Source organism: Xenopus laevis, chromosome 6S (genome assembly GCF_017654675.1).
Source record: "Xenopus laevis strain J_2021 chromosome 6S, Xenopus_laevis_v10.1, whole genome shotgun sequence".
In the NCBI taxonomy this organism is placed as follows: domain Eukaryota; kingdom Metazoa; phylum Chordata; class Amphibia; order Anura; family Pipidae; genus Xenopus; species Xenopus laevis.
This window is the reverse complement of record NC_054382.1, coordinates 121,260,034-121,285,143: the sequence shown is the minus strand read 5'-3', so window position 1 is coordinate 121,285,143 and position 25,110 is coordinate 121,260,034. Positions and strand designations below refer to the sequence as shown.

General features: G+C 36.3%; 1 protein-coding gene across 1 annotated transcript in view; it reads left to right on the top strand.

Annotated features, from left to right (window-relative positions):
* Nucleotides 1-25,110, top strand: part of LOC108719755 (CUB and sushi domain-containing protein 3-like) — a 489,518-nt gene that overhangs the window by 220,768 nt on the left and 243,640 nt on the right. Inside the window, exons 20-24 of the mRNA XM_041567998.1 lie at nucleotides 476-645; nucleotides 4,293-4,449; nucleotides 7,459-7,650; nucleotides 8,463-8,589; nucleotides 11,907-12,109. Coding sequence (XP_041423932.1) covers nucleotides 476-645; nucleotides 4,293-4,449; nucleotides 7,459-7,650; nucleotides 8,463-8,589; nucleotides 11,907-12,109 — 849 coding nt within the window. The remainder of the gene's footprint in view (nucleotides 1-475; nucleotides 646-4,292; nucleotides 4,450-7,458; nucleotides 7,651-8,462; nucleotides 8,590-11,906; nucleotides 12,110-25,110) is intronic.

The window sequence follows — 25,110 nt, the reverse complement described above, 5'->3', positions numbered from 1 at the left end:
AAATAATTGTATCGATTCTATATCTGCTTTACGGTTTTAACACATGATATTTCTTGAATAACCACCAATTGTGAAGAGATGAACTAGTGTTTATATGTTAAATAAACCTAATAATTTCTCCTTGAATTTTATAGTGACAGATTTTTTCAGCCACTTTCTTCAAATCCTGCTGTGGGAATTTTTGTGTATATGTTTCATATGCAGTATGATCATAAACAATCTACCAGTGGCTTCTAAATAAATAACACAAATTGTCCAACTGGCAGTTCATTAAACATACCACTTAAAATATTGATGTATTCCTAGGAATATGACAGTTTGAGTTTTAAGTGTTAAAACCTCCTGAGAAAAAGGATCAGTTTGGTAATTATGTTAATAGGCTTAGTTATGTATAACAATAACATTGGGAAAATAAGTTATGAAGCATACCACAGCTTATTAAAATGTGTCCTCTCACAATGTACTTTATCTGCAGCTGAATGTGGAGCATCTGCAACAAGTCATGAAGGAATTCTGCTGTCTCCGAATTATCCAGTAAACTATGAAAATAACCATGAATGTATTTACAGCATCCAAGTTCAAGCAGGAAAAGGAATCAATATTTCTGCCAGAACCTTTCACTTAGCACAAGGAGATGTTCTAAAAGTAGGTTATTTAAACAACCATTTATGCTTTTTAGGGAAAAATAATCATGTAATTAAAATGTCTAATTTTTTAAAATTTTCTGTAGGGAGTTGAATGTTTTTTTAAATTTTTAGGATGCAGATTGAATATTATTATAGAATAATTATTATAGAGTAAAGTACTTCTAGGGGTGCAGTGTGCATTACAATGGTTTAAACAGATAAGATGATAGCATAAGACAAACCCTAATGACATACTAAATATTATTTTTGTTTTGTATTAATCCATAATGTAGCTTAAGAAAAAAAAAAAACATATGCATACCATTAGGTGCAAGCTACTGTATAATAGAATGTGGCAAATAATTCCTTGATATTGGAATGTCTAAAGTACGATTTCCACTTCCACATTAAGGTGCTGCATCTTGCTAGTGATGATTGAGCCACCCATTCGCTTTACGCACTTGCTTTTAGAGTGCATGGATGCTTGGTTCAAGGGCACTTTCTGCATGATGGGTTAATCCATGCAAAACTGTGTATAATTTTGCACAAAGCACTCTATATGTTAAAAGTAAATGAGGACCTGGTATAGATGTAGAGTAGTAGAAAATTATTTGTTAAAGAAACTTGTTTTTCAGAGTAGGATAATTCCTTTTTCCTGCTGTTTCATATACACACTATTCACCGTGTATTAGTATTCACAAATATAGAAAGTTGAAACAGACTGGAACATAGGCAGTACTTTTGTCTGCAATCACCCTTTATTGGTGCTGAATCACGACATGTTTCGGGAATATATCCCTTTTTCAAGTGATAGTAGAAAATTATTTGGTAGTTAAGAAGCATTTCAGAAGAATAAAAAAAAATCAATAAATAAGATGAATGAAAAAAAAAACTATGATAGAAAAGTATTTTACATTTTGCAGCACTTGCTGTCCGGTCATCAAACCCTTAGCATACAGTGCATTCTCATTTTTGATTAATTTTTCACGTTAAAAGGTGAGAGGGTTAGTCACGTTAAAAGGTGAGAGGGGTAGTACCCTAAGCAATTTCAGTAATAGACATGCCCAGTGTTGGTTTACTATGACAAATGATGGCCTTAGTGTTGATAACATATTTTTAGATCTTTATGGAGCTATTTATAAAGTTGTGTAAAATAGTTTATGTAGGAAAAAATAATAGTCAAATAAATAGTTGCTATTAAACTGTATATTGCTAAATGAATTTACAGCACCCATTGCAACCCATTTTATGACACCTGAATACTCTTGCACCGCATTCACATTGCAACAATATCCTAAATTAGAATCAACATAAGAGAGTTTTTTGTGCAATAAAAGAGTTCCCACCATAGATGGATATGGAAAAAGCTCTCCTTTCCACCAGTTGATGCAGACTCTTACAGAGATTGAAAGTTGAAACAAATGTTTATTTTCTTTTAAAAACTCTCATGGGTATGATATTCATATCAGCAGGTACTGTAAGTAGTGACTTGTTAAAACTATAGGAAAACCACAAATTGGAAAACATTGCAATTCAATTGTTAGTAAATGGACCCACTATTGTGAGTTTAGTTGAAGTAGAAAAACCTCTAAAATTAAACAAATCAAAAGTTTCATAAAAAGGCTTCTAATTGAAATTTGTGAGTTTTAGCTTTAAAAAAAATTATATTGTGATAAAAATTTGAATTTAAAGATGATAAATTAGCACCTATTTTTGTGTATTTGATCAGAAATGGTTTTACATAGCTTTATAAACAGGTCTGTAAATAATAATACTGGTACCGAAATGAAGTTATACATCATAATAAACTGAAAAATATTAGGTTTGACTACTTATAAGTAAATATACTATTTACAATTACAGCTTGTCACATCAGTGTGAAGGGAAAATTCTTAGAGGTTCTAGCAAAGTTTGACTGCAAAGATTATATCTGAATAATTACATTTTCTATGTGGAAACATTCTAATTAAACCTGGATGAGTTTTACTATATATTTTTATTATATATTATATTAGATATGCTGTATAGCAAAAGAAAAAAGCTATAAAGTATGACAATCCTTACTAATATGCATAGGAAGTATACATTGTTACCAGGTCAATGGTGTCATTAATTCCCTTTTCACCGGCTTGTCCTATGGTTGATATTTTCAGACTAAATACGGACATTTGGGCTTCTGAAGTGATCAAACAAATGATTATCTACCATGCTAAAATTAACAGATTTATTTGTCAAATGTTGCTACCATCGTAGTAATTCCTCAAAAAAGTTACATAATTTGTTTTAAAAGTCATCAATTTATCAGATATTGGATGTCATTTTTGGACATATGTAATTCTTCTAGCTGATGAAAAGTAGCATTACAAATAACAGATTCTCCATTGAGTAATTCTTTTTATACGTTAGTCAATTCTGTGTGACGCTTGACTCGTTTCTCAAGAACAGTTGTCTGCAGCACAGACCTAGTTCGAAGTTCATTTCGGAAGTCATTTATCTTGTTTACTTTCATTGTTCTGCTGTAACACCCTTATGCAAACTGATCTCTAGAATTTTGTCAAATTAATAATATTGTGTTTACAAAGTAAATAAAGAAAGGAAGTGACCGTAATTCTGAATATGGTGCTCTCTATAATAATTAATTAGGAGACTTTAAGCCAAATACAATGGTAGCAATGTTTATCTATTTAATCAACACCTAATTTCATATATTACCTTGTGTAACTGATTTCTAAGTACTGGCAAATAATATATTTTGAATTGAAATGTACAGTATAAAACATTGTTAATTCATTTGCACATAACAGAAAGAAACTAGGCACATATTTGCAAAATACTTTTTCTAAGTTTGCTTTGTTGTTGCCATCATTATGTTGATTTCTCCTTAAAATTATTTTAATAATTCCCATAAAAGAGCATTTGATGTTGTTGCTTTCTATGGATATGGAAAATTATATCTTATATGAGATCTAAATATCTTGTCCCATGTAAAGAATTTACTTCTCAGCATTATGGTATTTATGACTCCTATAAAAATGTAAAGAAATCTCTTGCACCGCATTCACATTGCAACAATATCCTAAATTAGAATCAACATAAGAGAGTTTTTTGTGCAATAAAAGAGTTCCCACCATAGATGGATATGGAAAAAGCTGTCCTTTCCACCAGTTGATGCAGACTCTTACAGAGATTGAAAGTTGAAACAAATGTTTATTTTCTTTTAAAAACTCTCATGGGTATGATATTCATATCAGCAGGTACTGTAAGTAGTGACTGATGTGGATTTTAATACACCAGTTAATAATATCTCTGTGTCCATTAACTTTGCCAACAAAAATATGGTAGCAAACAGAATATACACAAATTTCTTTACCTACAAACACTAGGCTGAATAAAAATGGCTGTGTCCTATTTGCCCCCCGGTTGTGATTATTATCCACCCACTATCCCCAGCTTATCACTTGGTATTGTTCAATAGGCAGTAACATAAATAGGCATATCCCCACTGTGTGAACAGCGAAACCTGCATTAGGCTTGTCCTGTAGTGTGTATTTTAAACAATATGAGGGTGTAAGGTGACAAAAACATTTTTTGGAACACAAGGAAAGCATGTTGGGAAATGTATTTTCTGTACAAATATGCAAATATCACTTATATTCTTATTTGCAGATCTATGATGGGAGAGACAACACTGCACACCTTATGGGAGCCTATACAGCATCTTCTTTAAGAGGACTGACTTTAAGTAGCACATCCAACCATCTGTGGTTGGAATTCAATTCTGATTTTGAAGTCACTGATGAAGGCTTTCAGTTAGTTTACACTAGTAAGTAAAGTACTGTAAACGCGACATTTAAATGTTACATAATATATTTATATATTTCATGCAATAGATTATTGCAGTTTTTTTCTTGGACATTTTGTACAGTATAAGGTTACAGGGCAACCCTTTTGAAATAAAAAAATAACAAAAGTGGTATAAAGGTGATACCTTTATTGGCTAACTAATATAATCATAGCAAGCTTTCAGAACATTTTAGTTCCTTAGTTCCTATATACAACATTCAGCTCGTAGGTGAAATGACCAACAAAAAGAAATATCAATCTATGTATAAGGTATCAAAGTCATTTATGAGGGGATCTGCAAGAGACAAGCAGATAAGGTACAAGATAATGTGGGTCAAAGAGGCTGAAAATAAATTAAGGCTGAATTATTGGATTGTAGAATCAAAGGAATTCCATATGATCTTTTAGTCCATATCCAGAAATGTTGGTATTTCTGACCTGGTACAGTCCTTTCTTAGTCCACATAATTAGCCATAAATCCAAGGCTCAAGTTTTGTCCATTCTTCAGAGAATAGAAAGTGATGAGGACTATTAAAATGATTCCCTATTGGCATGTCCAGTTTCTTATTGGTAATAGTGAATCAGTGGTGTGTATTTCTCTTTCTCAGACTTTGCCCAGTCTCTCCTATATATAGTCCCCCTGTTATGCATTTAGTGCATTGTATTAAGTATACCACATTGGAAGAAGAACAGTTGTAATGACCATGGATGCTGTATTCCTCTAATGTGTCCGGAATTGGTATTTTGTCTGAAGTCAGGATGTGTGGGCAGGTTTTGCAGGGATATGTTCCATTTTTGTTGGGGTGCAGTAAGGCACTTCTTTAATAACTTTACTTTCTCTGAGGTGGATGGCCACTTCAGGTGTGCCTGAAGATCAGCTCTGTAGGGAGTTTTCCTGTGTTGCTAAGGGAGTAAAGTCTTTAGAATACCGATGGCCTACAATGTTTCAATCTGTCCACCTCCATAACAAAGGTGTCTGGGCCTTTTGCACAAAATTAGCTTGGTACTAATTAGTACTAGCTTGGTACTATCTTACCTTGTTCTTGATCACCTCTGCTAACCTTTTAGCAGAGAAGTAGGTCATATATCCGACTATGGGTCAGATTCAGTTCAATGAGAAAAAAAAAATAAAATTGTAGCTTGTACTTTACACCAAGGTGGATAAATCCATAATGATTGCAAGCAATCAATAAGAACCATTCCCACCACCATAGCTAATAGAGGGCCAGATTCAATTCAGTGAGGAAAAGTTTTCTCATGGTTTATCATGTGAAAATCATGGACAAGATTCAATTTTAGATGCAATTAAATTCAGAAAAAAATCTCACGGTTTATCACATGATTAGTGATGGGTGAATTTGTCCCATTTCGCTTTGCCACAAATTTCATGAATTTCCTGTGAAATTCACGAAACGGACGAAAAATGAGCAAAACGCAGATTTTGACGCCGGTGCCCATTAAAGTCAATGGGTATCCGTTAATCGGTGACAGCATTTATTTGTCCCTGGCATTGATTCCATCGCCAGGCGTCAAAAAAATGTTGACAACCGTGAATTTTCAGAGTACATTCGCAAATTTATTTGCCATCGGTGAAATGCTGAAATTTGCAGCAAATTTGCACCTGTCGAATAAATTCGCCGCAAAATGGAATCTCGTGATAAACCAGGAGAAAACTTTTCCTCACTGAATTGAATCTGGCCCTTTATTAGTTATGGTGGTGGGAACAGTTCATATTGATTGTTTGCAGTCATTATGGATTTATCCAGCTTGGTGTCAAGTACAAGCTTCAATTTTATTATTAAAGAGAAAAAGGGAAATAATTATTGCTTAAAATGAGGTCTATCGGTCCATGGCTTTTGTTTCTGGATAACAAGATAAGCAATCCCAAACACAATATATACTGTATATATATATATATATATATATATATATATATATATATATATATATATATATATATATATATATATATATATATATATATATATATATATATATATATATATTGACATGTCACTGGCCTGCATATGTACTTGTATCGGGGAATTAGCATTTAGTAGGCAGGTAGCGTAGGATTTGGAGCTTAAAGACAGGGACACCAAGGCTTTGGACAAAACACAGGTTTATTAAGCACTGGGCATTCCCAACAAAAGGCAACGAATCCCCAGTTCAGCATCTTCAATGTAGAACATGCATGGTACAGTTCAGCAACTTCAATGTAGAACAGGCATGTTTCAGTTCAGCAACTTCAAAACAAAAACCTTCAGGGTTCTCTCCCCTCTGGTCGCTCACCATCAAGGAAAACTCTCACCCTCTGGAACTTCAGAGCCTTTGGGCTTCTCACTTAGCCCTGTTGGCTTCCCCTCCTGGGACTCAGGCTCATTAGTCTCTGCCACACTCTTGCTGGCAGCAAGACACCTTTTGCCAAGCACTGTCTCTGCCAGCAGCACCACACTTCCCTCCTCTCTAGGAGGTATCAGGAGAGCCCTGAGGTGTGGTAACACAGGTCTTTTACCTTTCCTAGCTTGCTCATCTCTCAGCTGCCACTTAATTACTTGCCTGAGAGGGAATATTAACCCTACCTGTGCTGGGTATCCCTCTGCAACACCTATCATGCAGCTAAAATGCATGCTTTTCAGGGCACTTTCCTGCAAAACAGTAGCATTTCCCATATACATATATATATAGTATATATCTCTTTAAACTCATATTTACTGTATCTGGATATTTGTCAGTATTCGGTAGCAGTGACAAAATGTAAGGAACTGTGTCCATATTTGTTGAATTTTCTTCATTTGCTTTCCATTATGGATAACTATAATCCTTGAAAGTTTATATTTATAATCCTTGAAAATTTCAGGTCCACTTGTGCAGGTGTGCCACATTTAAATTATTTGCAATAATCCTCAGTAAGGTGAAGTTTACAATTCTGGTGCCTTATAAGCCATTCAATACCTAATACAAGCAACTCATTTTTATTTTGCTTAAGGCTTTGAACTCTCACACTGTGAAGATCCCGGTGTGCCTCAATTTGGGTACAAAATCAGTGATCAGGGACATTTTGCTGGTAGCACAATCATTTATGGATGCAACCCAGGTTACACACTTCATGGAAGCAGCTTGCTCAAATGTATGACAGGAGAGAGAAGAGCATGGGATTATCCTTTGCCATCTTGTATTGGTAAGAACCTTTATTCTTATTGCATTCTTCTTACAGTATGGTAGTTACACAATGTAATAATAATTTAGGAGAAAGGAAGAGTCCAGTAAAATGCTGAGTCTTGCTTAAATTCATTCACTCATATTTCATTTTTTATTTTTGAATTTATTTGAAGGGAATCTATTACAAAACTGAAATTATAATAGTTTGTAAATAAAGTTAAAACAAAAATAATTTACTAAAATATTTACAGTGAAACCTCCATTTAAAGTACCGAGATTTTAAGTTTTCCCACATTTTACATTTCATATTTGTGGTTCCACCAATTTATAATGCTTTTTAATGGGTGCGTTTCCATGATTTTAATCAATGTTATTCTGTATTTTGCACTAAAAACTTGTTCTGATGTTCCTAAAAATTACTGTTTGTTCTCAATGTCAATGTTATTATTAGTGAAATTGCTTTAGGTTGTGTATGTGACTGACAGAGAGACCACCATAATGTAAAATTAATGTTGCGCTGCTTAACCCTCGTTATAAACACAGTAAATATTGTATTTCAAAGTAAAACTAACTCCTGCACTTATATCCTTTCAGTACTTGAAGAAAATGTTTTTTTAACAAATTTCCCTGATTTTACATTTCCCAGATTTTACATAATTTTCCCATAAAAAAGTAAAATGAGGGTTCTACTGTAATTTAAAAATATTTTCTATTTCTTTCATTTACTTCATAAGGATGTATAAATTCAATCTGTTTTAAAGGCTGTTTAAAAAAAAAAAAAAAGTTTGTATTTCTGATATGTATTTCTGTACTCTATCTCATTCATATTAGCTGAATGTGGTGGTCGTTTCAAAGGTGAATCATCTGGCAGAATATTATCACCTGGTTATCCTTTCCCATATGACAATAATCTACGCTGCACATGGATAATTGAGGTGGACTTGGGAAATATTGTAAGGTAATTTCAATAAAAAAACTATTCAAACAATGTTAATGTTATTTTTTTATTTATAATTATTTAATGGAATTATAAAACTACTATTCTAGCTACAGAGTAAGGATTCTAAAGACTTTAATAATAGTTTTTATTTAACTGTTATTGGTGTTAAAGAACTTAGATTACATAGACATTGTTAGATTATTTTTTACAGTAAATATTTAATAACATTTTATTGGGAATGGTGAAAAAACTGATGTTTTATTTAGTCCTAATGGGAAAATCTGTCATGTGGTATAATAGTTTAATTTAGGATAGGTGCAGTCTATGTGATACAAGTGACCTAGCAAATTGATCAACATATGGAGGTACTATGCAGAGTTAACAATAAATAAAGTAACATGATGATATTGGTGCAAAGTATGCAATTTAGATATTGCTCCATTTTCATGCTATCTGTAACACTAATTTGGGCTAGGCAGACCAAAAGGGGTTAATGTCCAGCTAGTACTTAGAGCATGGGGTACATGTGACTCTCTTCAGGCTAGGGCGTGGTGTAGTGTTAATACAACTCTACCACAGGCTACTGATACTAAAGGTACTGGTCCCTTTAGGGCAATGGCTTTACTGGGCCTTGGTGTACCCAGGCTCAATGGGCACATCCAGATGGTTAGGACTCCAGCAGCCAAAGCGGAAAATCCACCCGTTTCCCAGCACTATATTAGAGTGTGGTAGGAAGTGGTCATTACACCTCTTGGCCAATAACCGGATAGGTGAAATGTAAACTAGATACATGGGTTTTTGCCCAGCAACAAGGAAAAGGAGGAAGGGTAGGAAATTAAAGCCATAGGTGCATATTAACCCTATGGGTCGCTACATATCATTTCAAACTTTAATATACATAGAACACCAGGAAGAAAAAGGGTGGAGATTAATAAAGTCAGCATAAGTGAGTCTGACATGTACACCCTTGTATTAAGAAAAAAGTTTAAAACTCAAACATAAAAGTCTAAGTACTACCAAAACCATGTCATTTTTGGCATACTGTATATCTGCATTTCTGAGCTAGAGGCCACTGGCATATATTACTAACAGCATGCTCATGCTCTTTTACCCTTAACCTTTTCCCCATAACTGTAATGTTTTGAATGCACCACTAGACACAATCTATGCATCAACGCTGCACACATTTATATTTTAAAGTCAATTGTTCACTAATGTGAGCATTCATTTAAGCATCCATGGCCAGGTCATTCTCTTCATAGCTTTCATGTACATGCTATTAAAGCACTGCGTATCTTGACAACGCTATATAAATAAATGATGATGATGCTATTCAGTTGAAGTAAAATAATTTGTGTTTGGAAACAGAGCGCTGATGGAACAAAGGCAAGTGTTAGGGACAGTGTAAATAGTGTTGTGTGATGCACCTTACATGCTATGTTTTGTACTTTGCAATTTCACAATAGTAAATAGTGCTAAGTGTAATGGCATGATGCTGTCCAAAGACTTGGGCATAGGGAAGGTCTCCTACACAAACAACTTCTTAAGGAAATGTGGCTCTTTATTGTGAAATGGCAACTTCAACAGGTTTTCTTTAGAGTTTCTATGGTAGCCAGCCTGCACTTAGAGGTTCTGCCTGAAAATGATGCCAAGGTTGGGCATTGCTACTGCTCACTGCAACATATGGTTACAGCTATGATGGTTAAAGATGGGCAGTGTCTGTGATCTTCCATTTGTATAAAAAGACTAACAATTTGGAATTCTTGGTAGCCACCTTTGTAAGCCAGAAAAGGAACAGTTCCTATTCTAAATGCAGAACAGGGTTTGATTCTTTCAGCCAACCACAAAGGCAGCTTCCAGAAGGGCCAATCAGATGACATTCCAGGCAGGCCATAATAATGGCCAATCCAGCTGGACCAATGGGGTGCCATTTGGTGAACATGCCCAGTTAAGTCTGCATGTAGAACCCACACAACTCTTGCAGAGGGACTTGAGAACACCTATGTGTATTGTACTACAAAGGGCCCTCATATTGGGGGTCAATTACCTTGGAATGTAGGACTGGCTACACTTAACATTAGAGATACAGCTAGAGCAAATGTTACCAGCTGAAATGCCATTTAGTGCAACTGTATTGGGAGATATTTAAGCAAGAACTTAAGAGCTGACATTTTTCCTCTGCAGATTCAAAGTTGTTTTATGACACTAAGGATTGCAAGCTTGCAATTGCATCCCAGGGACAGCAAAACTAAAGAAAGCTCAAAGCAGAACAGCACAAATTTTTTGTATGTTGTTTTCATTGGTTCGTTGCACTAAGAGGCAAACATTATATTATATATTCAATAATATTATTCTGTGTAAGTACTATGGTCAAATTACCACTCACCAAGGTGATAATAAAATATCTTTATTGTATGGAACTGTAATTATATATGATTACATTACAGTATATGCATATACCAATGTCAAACATACCCTTGACAGCCTACAGATACAGATACTACAAAATAATCTGTATATTTAATGCAAAAGAATAAATATAATATTTAAGTGTATATGAGATGTATGAGTTTTATATATATGTGTGTCTGTGTGGATGTCTGTGGGTGTGTGTCCACCTCTCATGCAAAGAGATCTGTCTGTCTTTTCAGGGAAGAGATATATAATATAGCAAGAACAAAATTACTTTCAATGATGTGTGAATGAGTAAGACAGGTGTACATATATTATGCTGTGATCAGTACTAATTTAATTCTATGTCAATGAAATCTATACAAAGTGATAAATGAGGTATTTTCTCTTATTAATATGGCATATTCTTTTTATTTGAAGTTGTAAATTGTTGCAGATAATTCATACAACTCAAACAACTTTTTACAAAACGTTTTATAAATAATGCTAATTAGAGAATTGCATTTAGCTCTTTATAGATAGTAAATTAACACTATTTGTGTGTGAAAACATACAGATAAATGAATATGTTATAGCTATTCTATGGCAAAATTAATTATTCAATTAGCTGAGAAAGTGTTTTATGTGCTATTCATCCAACCAGCATATAAATCAAATTTTTTTTTAAAAAAGTAACCCAAGTTCTTACAATATGTCTCATACATCTTCTGTATTAACTTTTAAGTTGGTGCTTTATGTAAATTTGTTTACAAAATACAAAAGTTATATCTTTCTAAACATGACAGACATGAGACGTGAAATGTTTTGAAAATAAATACAAGTTTTCATAATAGAGTTTTTAGTAGTAATAGTTAGAAGCAAAAATGTGTACAAAAATAATTTACATTTATACATATTTACATTTATTTTTTGTGCTTTCTCAGCCTTCAGTTTCTTGCCTTCGATACAGAGGCATCACATGACATACTGCGGGTTTGGGATGGACCACTTGAAAATGAAATGCTGCTGAAAGAAATAAGCGGTTCCCTTATTCCTGAAGGGATTCACAGTACACTTAACATTGTTACAATTCAATTTGACACCGATTTTTATATCAGTAAATCCGGCTTTGCCATTCAGTTTTCAAGTAAGTTTTATTTTTATGCTTAAAGAATATTCAAAAAAATGTGATTAAATTAATTCTTTATTTTGATTTGGATTGATTTCATTCACTAAAAAACCCTCCCGAAGCCAAAGGAAGAAAAAACATTCTCAATGATGCTTGGGACCATGTCTGTGCAATTTTTGACTGATTAAAGACCTCAATTACTTCTTCGCAAAGTTTGCAACCAAATTGTTTTTGTAAATGTTCACTATGTATGTAATTCAATTTCACAATCGCAAACCATTTTTTGAATTAAAATATTTATCGAAATTGTAGAGCAGGTGTCTTTGCGAATTCCCCCCTTATTGTCTAACACTTGAAATCATTTATTTTAGTCTATTTTTAAGGTCCCTCCTGCACTTAGTAACTGGAAAAGACATTGTGCATTTTACATGCGGTGCACAAATAAACAATAATAGTGTAATTATTTTGTGTACCATAATGAACTTCATTCACTTTTGCCATCATAAAATGTTGCTGGAAAAATTGTCTAAATGACTCAAATGCAGGGATAATGAAAAACAAATAATTAGTATTGTCAGGAAAATCATGATAATACCCTTGGGTCCAATATGATGACCCACTTTCATTAATGAGTCCATATATAGTTCTATGTTTTTATTGAGGCTCATTGATGACAGTCAAGCTACATGAAATCAGTTATCCCTAACTGCATGTGTACATACTTGAGGCAGAATTAAAATTCAGTATATTTTCTCTATACTATTAACATTTGTTATTTTTTTTTCTACTTTAAGGGGTTGTTCTCCTTTTTTGAGTTTTTTCCCTCAACTCCATGTATCCAAAATAAGCATTTTCATAATGGGGACTAGTTAAACAAAAAGGCAAATTTTTTTTACATTTTCTAATAAAATATCCATTTACCCAATCTAGAGTTTACAGTGTGTAACCAGGTGTCAGGACAGCATGAGTACTGTCCATGCTCTATCCCTTTGTTTGCATTTGCATCACACAGATTGTATTTCTTGCTACCTTGTATAGGTATCCGAATGATTAAGGAAATATGGAGGTTGCACTGCTGTCTTTGTCTGACTGTATCAAAGGAATACAATTTGATTTTTACATACTTTAATGGAAGACAAGTGCTTTAAAATATATTTATTTAACATGAACTGTCTGAATATAAATAATATTTTTAGTTACATTACTAGTTTTCATATTTGGTTTCTTTAGCAGCTTCCACTGAGCAGCCATAAATTTTGTTTGCAAACATGTCATGAGATAATAGGAATTATTTAATTTTGGGTTTATTATGGAACATTGTGCACATGTGTTCAGTTTTGAATACATTTTAAGCCTATTTAAGCACACCTGCCAAATAGAGGGAGTGTTATTTTTATCTTATTTTCTACATAAAATCAAGATGGATTGTTTCTGCTTGGAAATTTTATTTAAAGAAGGCAGGCATGATGATTCAGATCATTCAAATCATAAATGTATGGTCCAAATGAGACATATTCAGTCATCTTGACTTTGTTTTTAAAATAATGTATATGCCTTGTACACATGTCCATTGGCTGTCTATATGGTGTTTTGCAGTCAATAACTCTAACATTTAAAAATTTCCAATACATTCAAATTGTGGCAGATTCATGCATCTCTAGTGTTGAGGGTTATTTTCAGCAAGGAATTACACCTTAAAGCTAAATCTTGCACAGCAAAAATATACAAGAGTATATAAAGGAAAACATTGCATTAAATGATGAATTACTGCCGGCTGCAATTATTATAATAGTGTACATTTAAAAATTTAAATCTGACACTTAACACCACCTGTATGATTTGAGCTCATTGTCATTAGTCCTCATAATAATGTTCTCTTTTTATTTATTTACTTATTGTGAAGGTGATAAGAGCCAATTTATTTGTCCATGTGAAGCATCCCACAGAAACAAATGAGGTGTTTGATTTTAAATATATTATAAATAAACTCCTCATTGGTTGTTATGGGTTACTGCGCCCAGGCTACTTGGGAGGCAGGTTTATCACAAATTAAATGTGAAATGACTCTCAAATTTTAAATGTGTGCTTGTTAATTAAAAAAATGTAACTTTGGGGCGGAGTCAAGCTACTCATGTGAGTGGAAGCTATTTCCCGGAGCTCTCCTCCAAAAAGGTGTACAAATTGAGCATTCCCAACGACATCTAAGCATACCCACTGAACCGTAACACCCCAGCAGTGAAATGGGTCCCAAAACCCAGGGAAAAAAGACTCCAAGAAGGTGTCAGAGTTTTTTGCAGAATGGCATACCAGGCAGTCAGGCGCCATCTTGGATCAACACGCAGATGCTAAAGCTGCATCTCCTCTGGTCACGGCAGCAGAAATCAAAAGCATGCTAACGGAGCTCAGAACATTACTCCAACATGATTTCAAGCTATTCTCCGCAGAAATTAAGAGGGAGGTGAGAGACCTCGTGGAGCGTACCAACCATCTGGAACGCAAGATGAGCGTGTTCGCATCAGCTCATAATGAGGTAGCCAATACACAGCACAGTATGGAGAAAGAGATAGGACCTCTTACTGATAAAGTGGTGGACCTGGAAGATCGGTCCTGCAGTTGTAATATCAGAATAGGGGGCATTCCTGAAGGGGTTAAACCAGAAGACTTACTTCACAGACCTCCTCCATAATCTATTACCAGATGCGTCACAAATCAATCTGACAATAGATCGCATCCATCGGGTCCCTAAGCCCAGAACGGCACCTGAGGCGGCTCCCAGAGAAGTACTCACCAAACGTCACTTTAAAACTAAGGAAAAAGTACTGATGCTGGCAAGGAAACGAGAAAGCTGGCCAGATAAGTACAAAACTCTTGAACTGTTTACAGACCTTTCTATGGCTACCTTGGCTAAGCGGAGGGCCTTTCTTGAAACCACAAAAGCCCTACGTGAACATAAAAAACTCATATAGATGGGCCTACCCCACAAAGCTAATGATGATGAGAAATGGGACTTCATACACACTTGCTATGCCAGAAGAGGCTAAGAAAAAAATGGCTACATAAAATCAAGATGGATTGTTTCTGCTTGGAAATTTTATTTAAAGAAGGCAGGCATGATGATTCAGATCATTCAAATCATAAATGTATGGTCCAAATGAGACATATTCAGTCATCTTGACTTTGTTTTTAAAATAATGTATATGCCTTGTACACATGTCCATTGGCTGTCTATAAGGTGTTTTGCAGTCAATAACTCTAACATTTAAAAATTTCCAATACATTCAAATTGTGGCAGATTCATGCATCTCTAGTGTTGAGGGTTATTTTCAGCAAAGAAATACACCTTAAAGCTAAATCTTGCACAGCAAAAATATAAAGAGTATATAAAGGAAAACATTGCATTAAATGATGAATTACTGCCGGCTGCAATTATTATAATATTGTACATTTAAATATTTAAATCTGACACTTAACACCACCTGTATGATTTGAGCTCATTGTCATTAGTCCTCATAATAATGTTCTCTTTTTATTTATTTACTTATTGTGAAGGTGATAAGAGGCAATTTATTTGTCCATGTGAAGCATCCCACAGCAACAAATGAGGTGTTTGATTTTAAATATATTATAAATAAACTCCTCATTGGTTGTTATGGGTTACTGTGCCCAGGCTACTTGGGAGGCAGGTTTATCACAAATTAAATGTAAAATGACTCTCAAATTTTAAATGTGTGCTTGTTAATTAAAAAAATGTAACTTTTGGGCGGAGTCAAGCTACTCATGTGAGTGGAAGCTATTTCCCGGAGCTCTCCTCCAAAAAGGTGTACAAATTGAGCATTCCCAACGACATCTAAGCATACCCACTGAACCGTAACACCCCAGCAGTGAAATGGGTCCCAAAAACCCAGGGAAAAAAGACTCCAAGAAGGTGTCAGAGTTTTTTGCAGAATGGCATACCAGGCAGTCAGGCGCCATCTTGGATCAACACGCAGATGCTAAAGCTGCATCTCCTCTGGTCATGGCAGCAGAAATCAAAAGCATGCTAACAGAGCTCAGAACATTACTCCAACATGATTTCAAGCTATTTTCCACAGAAATTAAGAAGGAGGTGAGAGACCTCATGGAGCGTACCAACCATCTGGAACGCAAGATGAGCGTGTTCGCATCAGCTCATAATGAGGTAGCCAATACACAGCACGGTATGGAGAAAGAGATAGGACCTCTTACTGATAAAGTGGTGGACCTGGAAGATCGGTCCTGCAGTTGTAATATCAGAATAGGGGGCATTCCTGAAGGGGTTAAACCAGAAGACTTACTTCACAGACCTCCTCCATAATCTATTACCAGATGCGTCACAAATCAATCTGACAATAGATCGCATCCATCGGGTCCCTAAGCCCAGAACGGCACCTGAGGCGGCTCCCAGAGAAGTACTCTCCAAACGTCACTTTAAAACTAAGGAAAAAGTACTGATGCTGGCAAGGAAACGAGAAAGCTGGCCAGATAAGTACAAAACTCTTGAACTGTTTACAGACCTTTCTATGGCTACCTTGGCTAAGCGGAGGGCCTTTCTTGAAACCACAAAAGCCCTACGTGAACATAAAAAACTCATATAGATGGGCCTACCCCACAAAGCTAATGATGATGAGAAATGGGACTTCATACACACTTGCTATGCCAGAAGAGGCTAAGAAAAAAATGGCTACACAAGGAACCGGAAAATAGAGGAAACCAGAGGCACTTCCAAACAAGCTAGATCCTCACCTCCTCCAACACGCCTAGACGCTACTACAAAAGGGCTTTCCGAGATCCCACTAGAGGCTGAGATTCTTAGGGGAAATGATCATTCCTAAGATTGGGCTGGGGAGGAGGACCACTAACTCCTGCAATGTTCTACCCACCCACTATCCCTGTTGATAAACAGGAACAAGAACACAGCAACCGCTGCAGATCATGGACAATAATCCTCCAGTTGAGGAACCACAGTTTAACATCTCAGGTTATTTTTTGGTTATGTTTATGTATTGCGTGACTATGCTCTCTTTATGGTGTGAAATTCCTTCTAAGACCTTATTGCCGAATCCTGTTGCACTAGCTCTGCTTTTTATCCATATGCCAGATATGCTACTGCTAGGGGGTGATAGAAATTCCAGTATTAGTATTAATGGTCCGTTTTATTACACATAATGTGAGGGGCCTTAACACCCCTCAAAAACACAATTTAATGTTGAAAGAGGTGGGCAGATTATGGGCTGATGTGCTGCTGATCCAGGAAACGCATTTTTCCAATCGCAACCCACCCAAATTCCACAATAGAAACTATCCGCATAATTTCAATGCGTGTGCAGCTACTAAATCCAAGGGGGTTTCTTTGTTAATTTCCAGACATGTTACCTTTGAATAGCACAAGCACATAGCAGACAAGGGAGGCAGATTTCAGGTGGTGATCTGCTCGCTCAATGGACAACTGTATACCATAGCAAATTTATTTGTGCCTAATGATCATCAAGACAAATTTGTACATAAAATGCTGAATATGATTCATGAGATGAGGAGGGGATGCCTTGTGGTGGTGGGAGATTTTAATATGGCATTAAACCAGACACTAGATACCCAGAGACCCCTAGGCAAAACCTCCTCCCCAAATACAATACGAATAGCAAACAAAGTGGCAGGATACATTTTTGATAATGTGCTGATAGACACTTGGAGGGCTCACAATCATAATGCTAGGGAATTTTCATACTATTACCCGACTCCTACTCTCGGATTGACCTGACTCACAAACAACTAATGCTTTAACAAATGCATTTATTGGAGCTTGTGCAGACCATGCATGATTTTAGATGCCAACAGGAGCAGGTACAATCCAGAGTATGGAGGATTAAGGAATCTTTATTAGCCAATCTAGAGCACAAACAAAAGATTGCAGACCATCTATTAGAATATTTTAATATTAATGAAACCCCAGAAACTACCCCACAAACAGTTTGGTTGACAGTCAGAGGCAAACTAATTAAATTAAGCAAACAATTGAAACAAGCCAGGGAAGTTCAACAAGAAAATTTGGAGAGATAACTAAAACAATTAGAAGACTCTCAAATGTCCGCGTCAACCAGAGGGCATTAGAATGTAACTCAACAAGGTCCTATTAGCTAAGACAGAGTATAGGCTTAAATTACTAAAATTAAAGTATTATACGAAAGGAAACAAAGCAGACAAGATGCTAGCACATAAACTCAAAAACGTACAAGCCCAAACCAGAATTAAATTTATAAATCATAAAGAAAACCATCTCACAAACCCAAAAGAAATAGCAGAATCTTTCACAGAACTATAGACCAATTGCACTCTTAAACACAGACATTAAAAAATTCTAGCGGTGAGATTAGCTCCATTACTTCCAAATCTAATACAAAATGACCAAGTCGGATTTATACTTGGTAGACAGGCCCCTGACAACACCAGGAGACTATTGAATTTAATCCATATTGCGGGAAAAGAATCATCTCCCTTTCTGGCCCTATCACTGGATGCATAGAAGGCATTCGACAGGGTGAACTGGATTTACATGCAAAAAGTCCTAGAAAAAGTTGGACTAAATGGCAGCTTTCTGAAGGCAATAATGCTTCTATACACTAAGCTGTCGGCTAAAGTGACAATTCTGGGCGCCCTGTCGAATGCCTTTGACATAAAAAATGGGACCAAACAGGGGTGCCCCCTGTCGCCCCTTATATTTGCTTTGACAGTAGAACCACTTGCAGAGAAAATACGCGCACACCCAGAAATTGAAGGGGTAAGAGCAGCTGGAGACCACCACAAGATAGGACTTTTTGCAGATGATATAATAATGACCATTACTAACCCTGATGTATCATTAGTCCATTTAACAGAAGAGCTTAATGTTTTCCAACATATATCACATTATAAGATTAACCAGGGTAAAACGCAGGCCCTTCCAATGGAGCAATTAAAATTAACATATTATTTTGACTGGAGAAGAACGTTCATAACCTACTTAGGCGTTAAAATATTCAAAACCCTTAGCCAAGTATACAAACGAAATTATCTCCCCCTGCTAAACGATACCAAAGCCGACTGTAACAAATGGCTAGAAATTTCCTTGATAGGAGGGATTGCAACTGCCAAGATGACAATTCTGCCACACATGCTATATTTATTCAGAACCCTACAGATACAGATACCTCACATCTTTCTTAAAGACCTCCAGAAAACAGTTCAACATGTTATATGGAAAGGGAAAAAGCCCAGAATTGCCCTCAGAACACTTCAACTTCAATACACTCACTTAGGAGGATTGGGAATCCCCAATGTCTCCCTATACCACAAGGCGTCTCTTCTTGAAAATGTAATAAGACTACATAGTGTCCCTGGTTATAGAAAATGGGTAGATATGGAAATTTACTATTTAGCAGGCCACACTATAGCAGATATATTATGGATACCCCTCAAAGCTAGGCCACCTCTGCCAAAAAAACTTCCAACAACTGAGCTACTCCTTAACTGCTGGGACAGATGCCACAAACAACATAACTTCGGACAGTTTCCTTCAACCCTCATCCCACTGAAGGCACTCTACCTACTGATACCAAACATTAATCAAGGCGAGCTAATTAATAAGGGCATAAATTCATTGGGAGACCTCTACTTTGCCAACTCGTGGAGAAACTTTGATGATCTACAAAGGAAATACCAAATATCAGACAATGCAAGATACCCTCTACTACAGATAACTTATTTGCAACAAAAGCATCTTCAGAACTATAAAAACATCAGGAGATCTGCACACATGGAATTTCTATGTAGGGAAAGCAAATATGGGAAAGGGGTGCTATCAGACTGCTATAAAATACTTATGCAGAAGGACCCAGAGCTTAAACTTCTTTACCAAATGAGGTGGGAACAGGATTGCAATACTCAGCTTACACCTCAACAATGGGACAGAGTATTTACAGCATCTAAAGGAGCCACAAGATGCACAAATCAAATAGTAATTAACAAAAAAAATGCTATTTCGGTGGCACCTCACGCCCACTAAAATACATAGTATTAATCCCAATTATGCCAACAATTGCTGGAGAGGATGTACTACCCCAGGTACACTGTATCATATGTGGTGGGACTGCCCTCAAGCATCTGTTTTTTGGAAATCTGTAATTACATTTTTACAAACTGAGCTAGACTGGACTGTACCCTTTGAACCACAGTTAGCTCTACTCAATGTTCTTCCACCTTCTGTAAACCCACCACAACGGAAATTGCTGTTCCAAATATTTACGGCAGCAGTCACAATCATATCACAAAAATGGAAGCTAAACACTACCTATGCTCTACAGGAGCTACTTGCATTAATCACCACATACGAACAAATGGAAGAGATGGCAGCCACTATAGAAAACAAAAGAGAAGCTCATGACCTTGTCTGGATGACATGGCAGCAATATATGGCTAGATCTAGAGGCATACAGCAATCACCCACTCCCCCCCCCCCTTCCCAACCTAGTGCAACAGGTATACCACTGTAAGTAGGCAATGTTCATAAGACCAAGTAGACTACTAGTCACACCTTTGGAGAGCATAAGTTCTTTATAAGTTTTTATGTTTCTTTTTTCTTTATTCTCGTTTGAAAGTGTAAATATAACCAAAATCGAGGACATATAATTTTGCGGAATTGTACTCTATTGAACCCGCATAAATTGTCTTTCACTTGCTGTACTGTTTTTTTTTTTGATACATGTGGTGAATTCAATTAAAAAAAAAAATTGAAGCTCAAAAACTTGTTTGTGTATAAAGGTGAAATAACAACAACTTGAATGCAGTGAAATCCCATTCTACCCATCCTTTTCAATGAGTGTGGCACTTTTTCAATTCATTTTGAAAATTCAAATTTAAAAGTAACTTGAATTTTACTAATACTCAGTTTGGCTTTTATAGGAATTTGACAGCTTTTACATGGCAAATTTTTATATCTAAGTTTTGCACATAAATTGCAAGTAATTCAGTTTAGGAAACTCAATTTGGCAACTTTGTACAGCAAAAACCCACACTGTGGTAAAATGTAAAATTCAAATGCTGATAAATCTGCACATACAGTATGTGTCTTTATAACATAATCCCATATGCCTTGAAATGTTGCAACATTTTGTGGAAAATCATTGAAGCTCCATTTGTAAAAAGGATAAGCCCCAGATCTCTGAACACATTTACTACTGTGCTGTGAGTAATTAATGAGGAGATCTTTCTTAAGCATTTAGTATAGTATAGTTCCGTAGTTACTAACTAAATTAAGAAATAATGAGCTTGAATATAATATTAGTACTTGAATAGAAAACTGAGTAAAGGATAGCTAACATCTTGGTAAATGAAAAATCTTCTAATTGGACCACTGTTGTCATAGTGTACCCCATTCAGGGTCTGTGCTTGGTCTGTTTATTTTTAATATAAACCTGAGATTGGCATTTTCAGTTTCTAAAAACCATCATTCATAACATGCCAAGTGTACTTAAAGGAAAACTATACCCCCCAAACAATGTAGGTCTCTATTAAAAGATACTGAGTAAAACAGCTCATATGTAAAATCCTGCTTCGTGTAAATGAACCATTATCATAATAATATACTTTTCTAGTAGTATGTGCCATTGGGTAATCATAAATAGAAAATTGCCATTTTAAAAAATAAGGGCCGCCCCCTGAGATCGTAAGATTCACTCTGCACACATACAAACCACATGTAAGGTCACATGAGCCAATTAACAGACAGAGTTCTGCCTTTTGCTTAATCACTTCTTCCTGTTACAGTTAGTGTTGTAGTATTTCTGGTCAGGTGATCTCTGAGGCAGCACAGATAGAGTCACGAAATGGTGGTTCAAGGCAAGAGATGTAAAAGGGCAATATTTATGTAAATATATATTCCAGTTTGGTAAGATTCTTTAACCCTTTAAGTGCCACAGAACGTAGAATCTACGTTCTGTGGAAAAGTAACTTGAAATGCCACAGAACGTAGATTCTACGTTCTGCAGCACTTCCGGGTTGTGGAGCGGAGGAGCGGCTGTTAGAGCCGCTCGCTCTGTTCCGCTTCGATCCCCTGCCCCTAGGCAACGAGCAGAGCAGGGGATCGAGTGGCCCCTGGGGCGCGATCGCCCAGGGGCCCAAAAGCAGCAGCAGGCACGTGTTACTTACGTGTCCTGCTGCTGCAGCCTGCACTGCGCCGTTGATCTCCGCCCCCACAGCACAGGAACACGAGGATCGTCGCAGATGTCTTCCTGGGACCCCTCCACATCGTGTGCAACAGTCTTCAGCGACTTTTTCAGGTTAGTGCAACAATTACACACACAAACACACCAACACACACTTATTACAGTAATACACACTTAGATTCACACTTACACACACTTACACATACATTTTTGGGGATTGGGGGGGTCACTTACACTCACTGCACTTACACACATGTGCACACGCACACACGCGCACATAACATGTAATTTACCATTTGTATACACGCACACGCACATACATGGCATTGTGGCTTTTTTTTTTTTTTTCTTATCGCATCGTCTCTTTTTTTGGCTGAAAAAAATGTTTTATTGCCATTACGAATAGCGTATTCGCTAACCGTACTGTGCAATATCTTTTGTATGTTATTTCGGTGATTATATTGCAATTTTGGGTATTTTGGTGCATTTTTAGCCATTTTATTGAATTTTTAGCCATTTTATTGCATTTTCAGCTCTGCATATGTTGTGTTCACTTGTTTCTAGCCGTATAACCTGTTTGGCCCAGCTAAAATATTCAAACTGTGATTCTGATGGCCGATAACACTATTCTGGAAAAAAACATTGATTTTTGTGGTTTTATTGGATTTTTTTTCATTTCACTCTTTACTGCCTTATTTTGTTTTGCCTTGTAAATTTTATCTACTATATATCCATTTGGGGGTCTCTGTGCGCCACATAGTTTGGTATATCTATGCATATTGGGCATCAAAGTGTTCCGTAGACCCCTGGCGTTCATATTTAGGATGTTTTATGCTGATACGTTACGAAATGTGGGGCATATAATGGGGTAAAATTCAAGCTTTGTGACGATTTTCAGAAATTTGATAAAAACCGTTATGTTCAGCATTGCTTTGCAGTTTGGCAGTTTGTAGTAGAAACACTTATTTACCCATATTGGATTCGTCAGAATGTGTACTTTCTGAAAATATATGGTTTTCTGGGGTCTCTGTACTGTTAGGGGGGTCTAATGTCGCATAATACACACACCAGGTGCTTATATTGCAGCAGCCAGAGCGTCAGCTGTGAAAATGTATATACACTATTGTCATTTGGTGGTCTCTGTGCGCCACATAGTTTGGTATATCTATGCATATTGAGCATCAAAGTGTTCAGTAGACCCCTGGCGTTCATATTTAGGATGTTTTATGCTGATACGTTACGAAATGTGGGGCATATAATGGGGTAAAATTCAAGCTTTCTGACGATTTTCAGAAATTTGATAAAAAACCGTTATGTTCAGCATTGCTTTGCAGTTTGGCAGTTTGTAGTAGAAACACTTATTTACCCATATTGGATTCGTCAGAATGTGTACTTTCTGAAAATATATGGTTTTCTGGGGTCTCTGTACTGTTAGGGGGGTCTAATGTTGCATAATACACACACCAGGCGCTTATATTGCAGCAGCCAGCGCGTCAGCTGTGAAAATGTATATACACTATTGTCATTTGGTGGTCTCTGTGCGCTACATAGTTTGGTATATCTATGCATATTGAGCATCAAAGTGTTCAGTAGACCTCTGGCGTTCATATTTAGGATGTTTTATGCTGATACGTTACAAAACGTGGAGCATATAATGGGGTAAAATTCAAGCTTTGTGACGATTTTCAGAAATTTGATAAAAACCGTTATGTTCAGCATTGCTTTGCAGTTTGGCAGTTTGTAGTAGAAACACTTATTTACCCATATTGGATTCGTCAGAATGTGTAATTTCTGAAAATATATGGTTTTCTGGGGTCTCTGTACTGTTAGGGGGGTCTAATATCGCATAATACACACACCAGGTGCTTATATTGCAGCAGCCAGCGCGTCAGCCGTGAAAATGTATATACACTATTGTCATTTGGGGGTCTCTGTGCGCCACATAGTTTGGTATATCTATGCATATTGGGCATCAAAGTGTTCAGTAGACCCCTGGCGTTCATATTTAGGATGTTTTATGCTGATACGTTACGAAACGTGGAGCATATAATGGGGTAAAATTCAAGCTTTGTGACGATTTTCAGAAATCTGATAAAAACCGTTATGTTCAGCATTGCTTTGCAGTTTGGCAGTTTGTAGTAGAAACACTTATTTACCCATATTGGATTCGTCAGAATGTGTACTTTCTGAAAATATCTGGTTTTCTGGGGTCTCTGTACTGTTAGGGGGGTCTAATGTCGCATAATACACACACCAGGTGCTTATATTGCAGCAGCCAGCGCGTCAGCCGTGAAAATGTATATACACTATTGTCATTTGGGGGTCTCTGTGCGCCACATAGTTTGGTATATCTATGCATATTGGGCATCAAAGTGTTCAGTAGACCCCTGGCGTTCATATTTAGGATGTTTTATGCTGATACGTTACGAAACGTGGAGCATATAATGGGGTAAAATTCAAGCTTTGTGACGATTTTCAGAAATTTGATAAAAACCGTTATGTTCAGCATTGCTTTGCAGTTTGGCAGTTTGCAGTAGAAACACTTATTTACCCATATTGGATTCGTCAGAATGTGTACTTTCTGAAAATATATGGTTTTCTGGGGTCTCTGTACTGTTAGGGGGGTCTAATGTCGCATAATACACACACCAGGTGCTTATATTGCAGCAGCCAGCGCGTCAGCCGTGAAAATGTATATACACTATTGTCATTTGGGGGTCTCTGTGCGCCACATAGTTTGGTATATCTATGCATATTGGGCATCAAAGTGTTCAGTAGACCCCTGGCGTTCATATTTAGGATGTT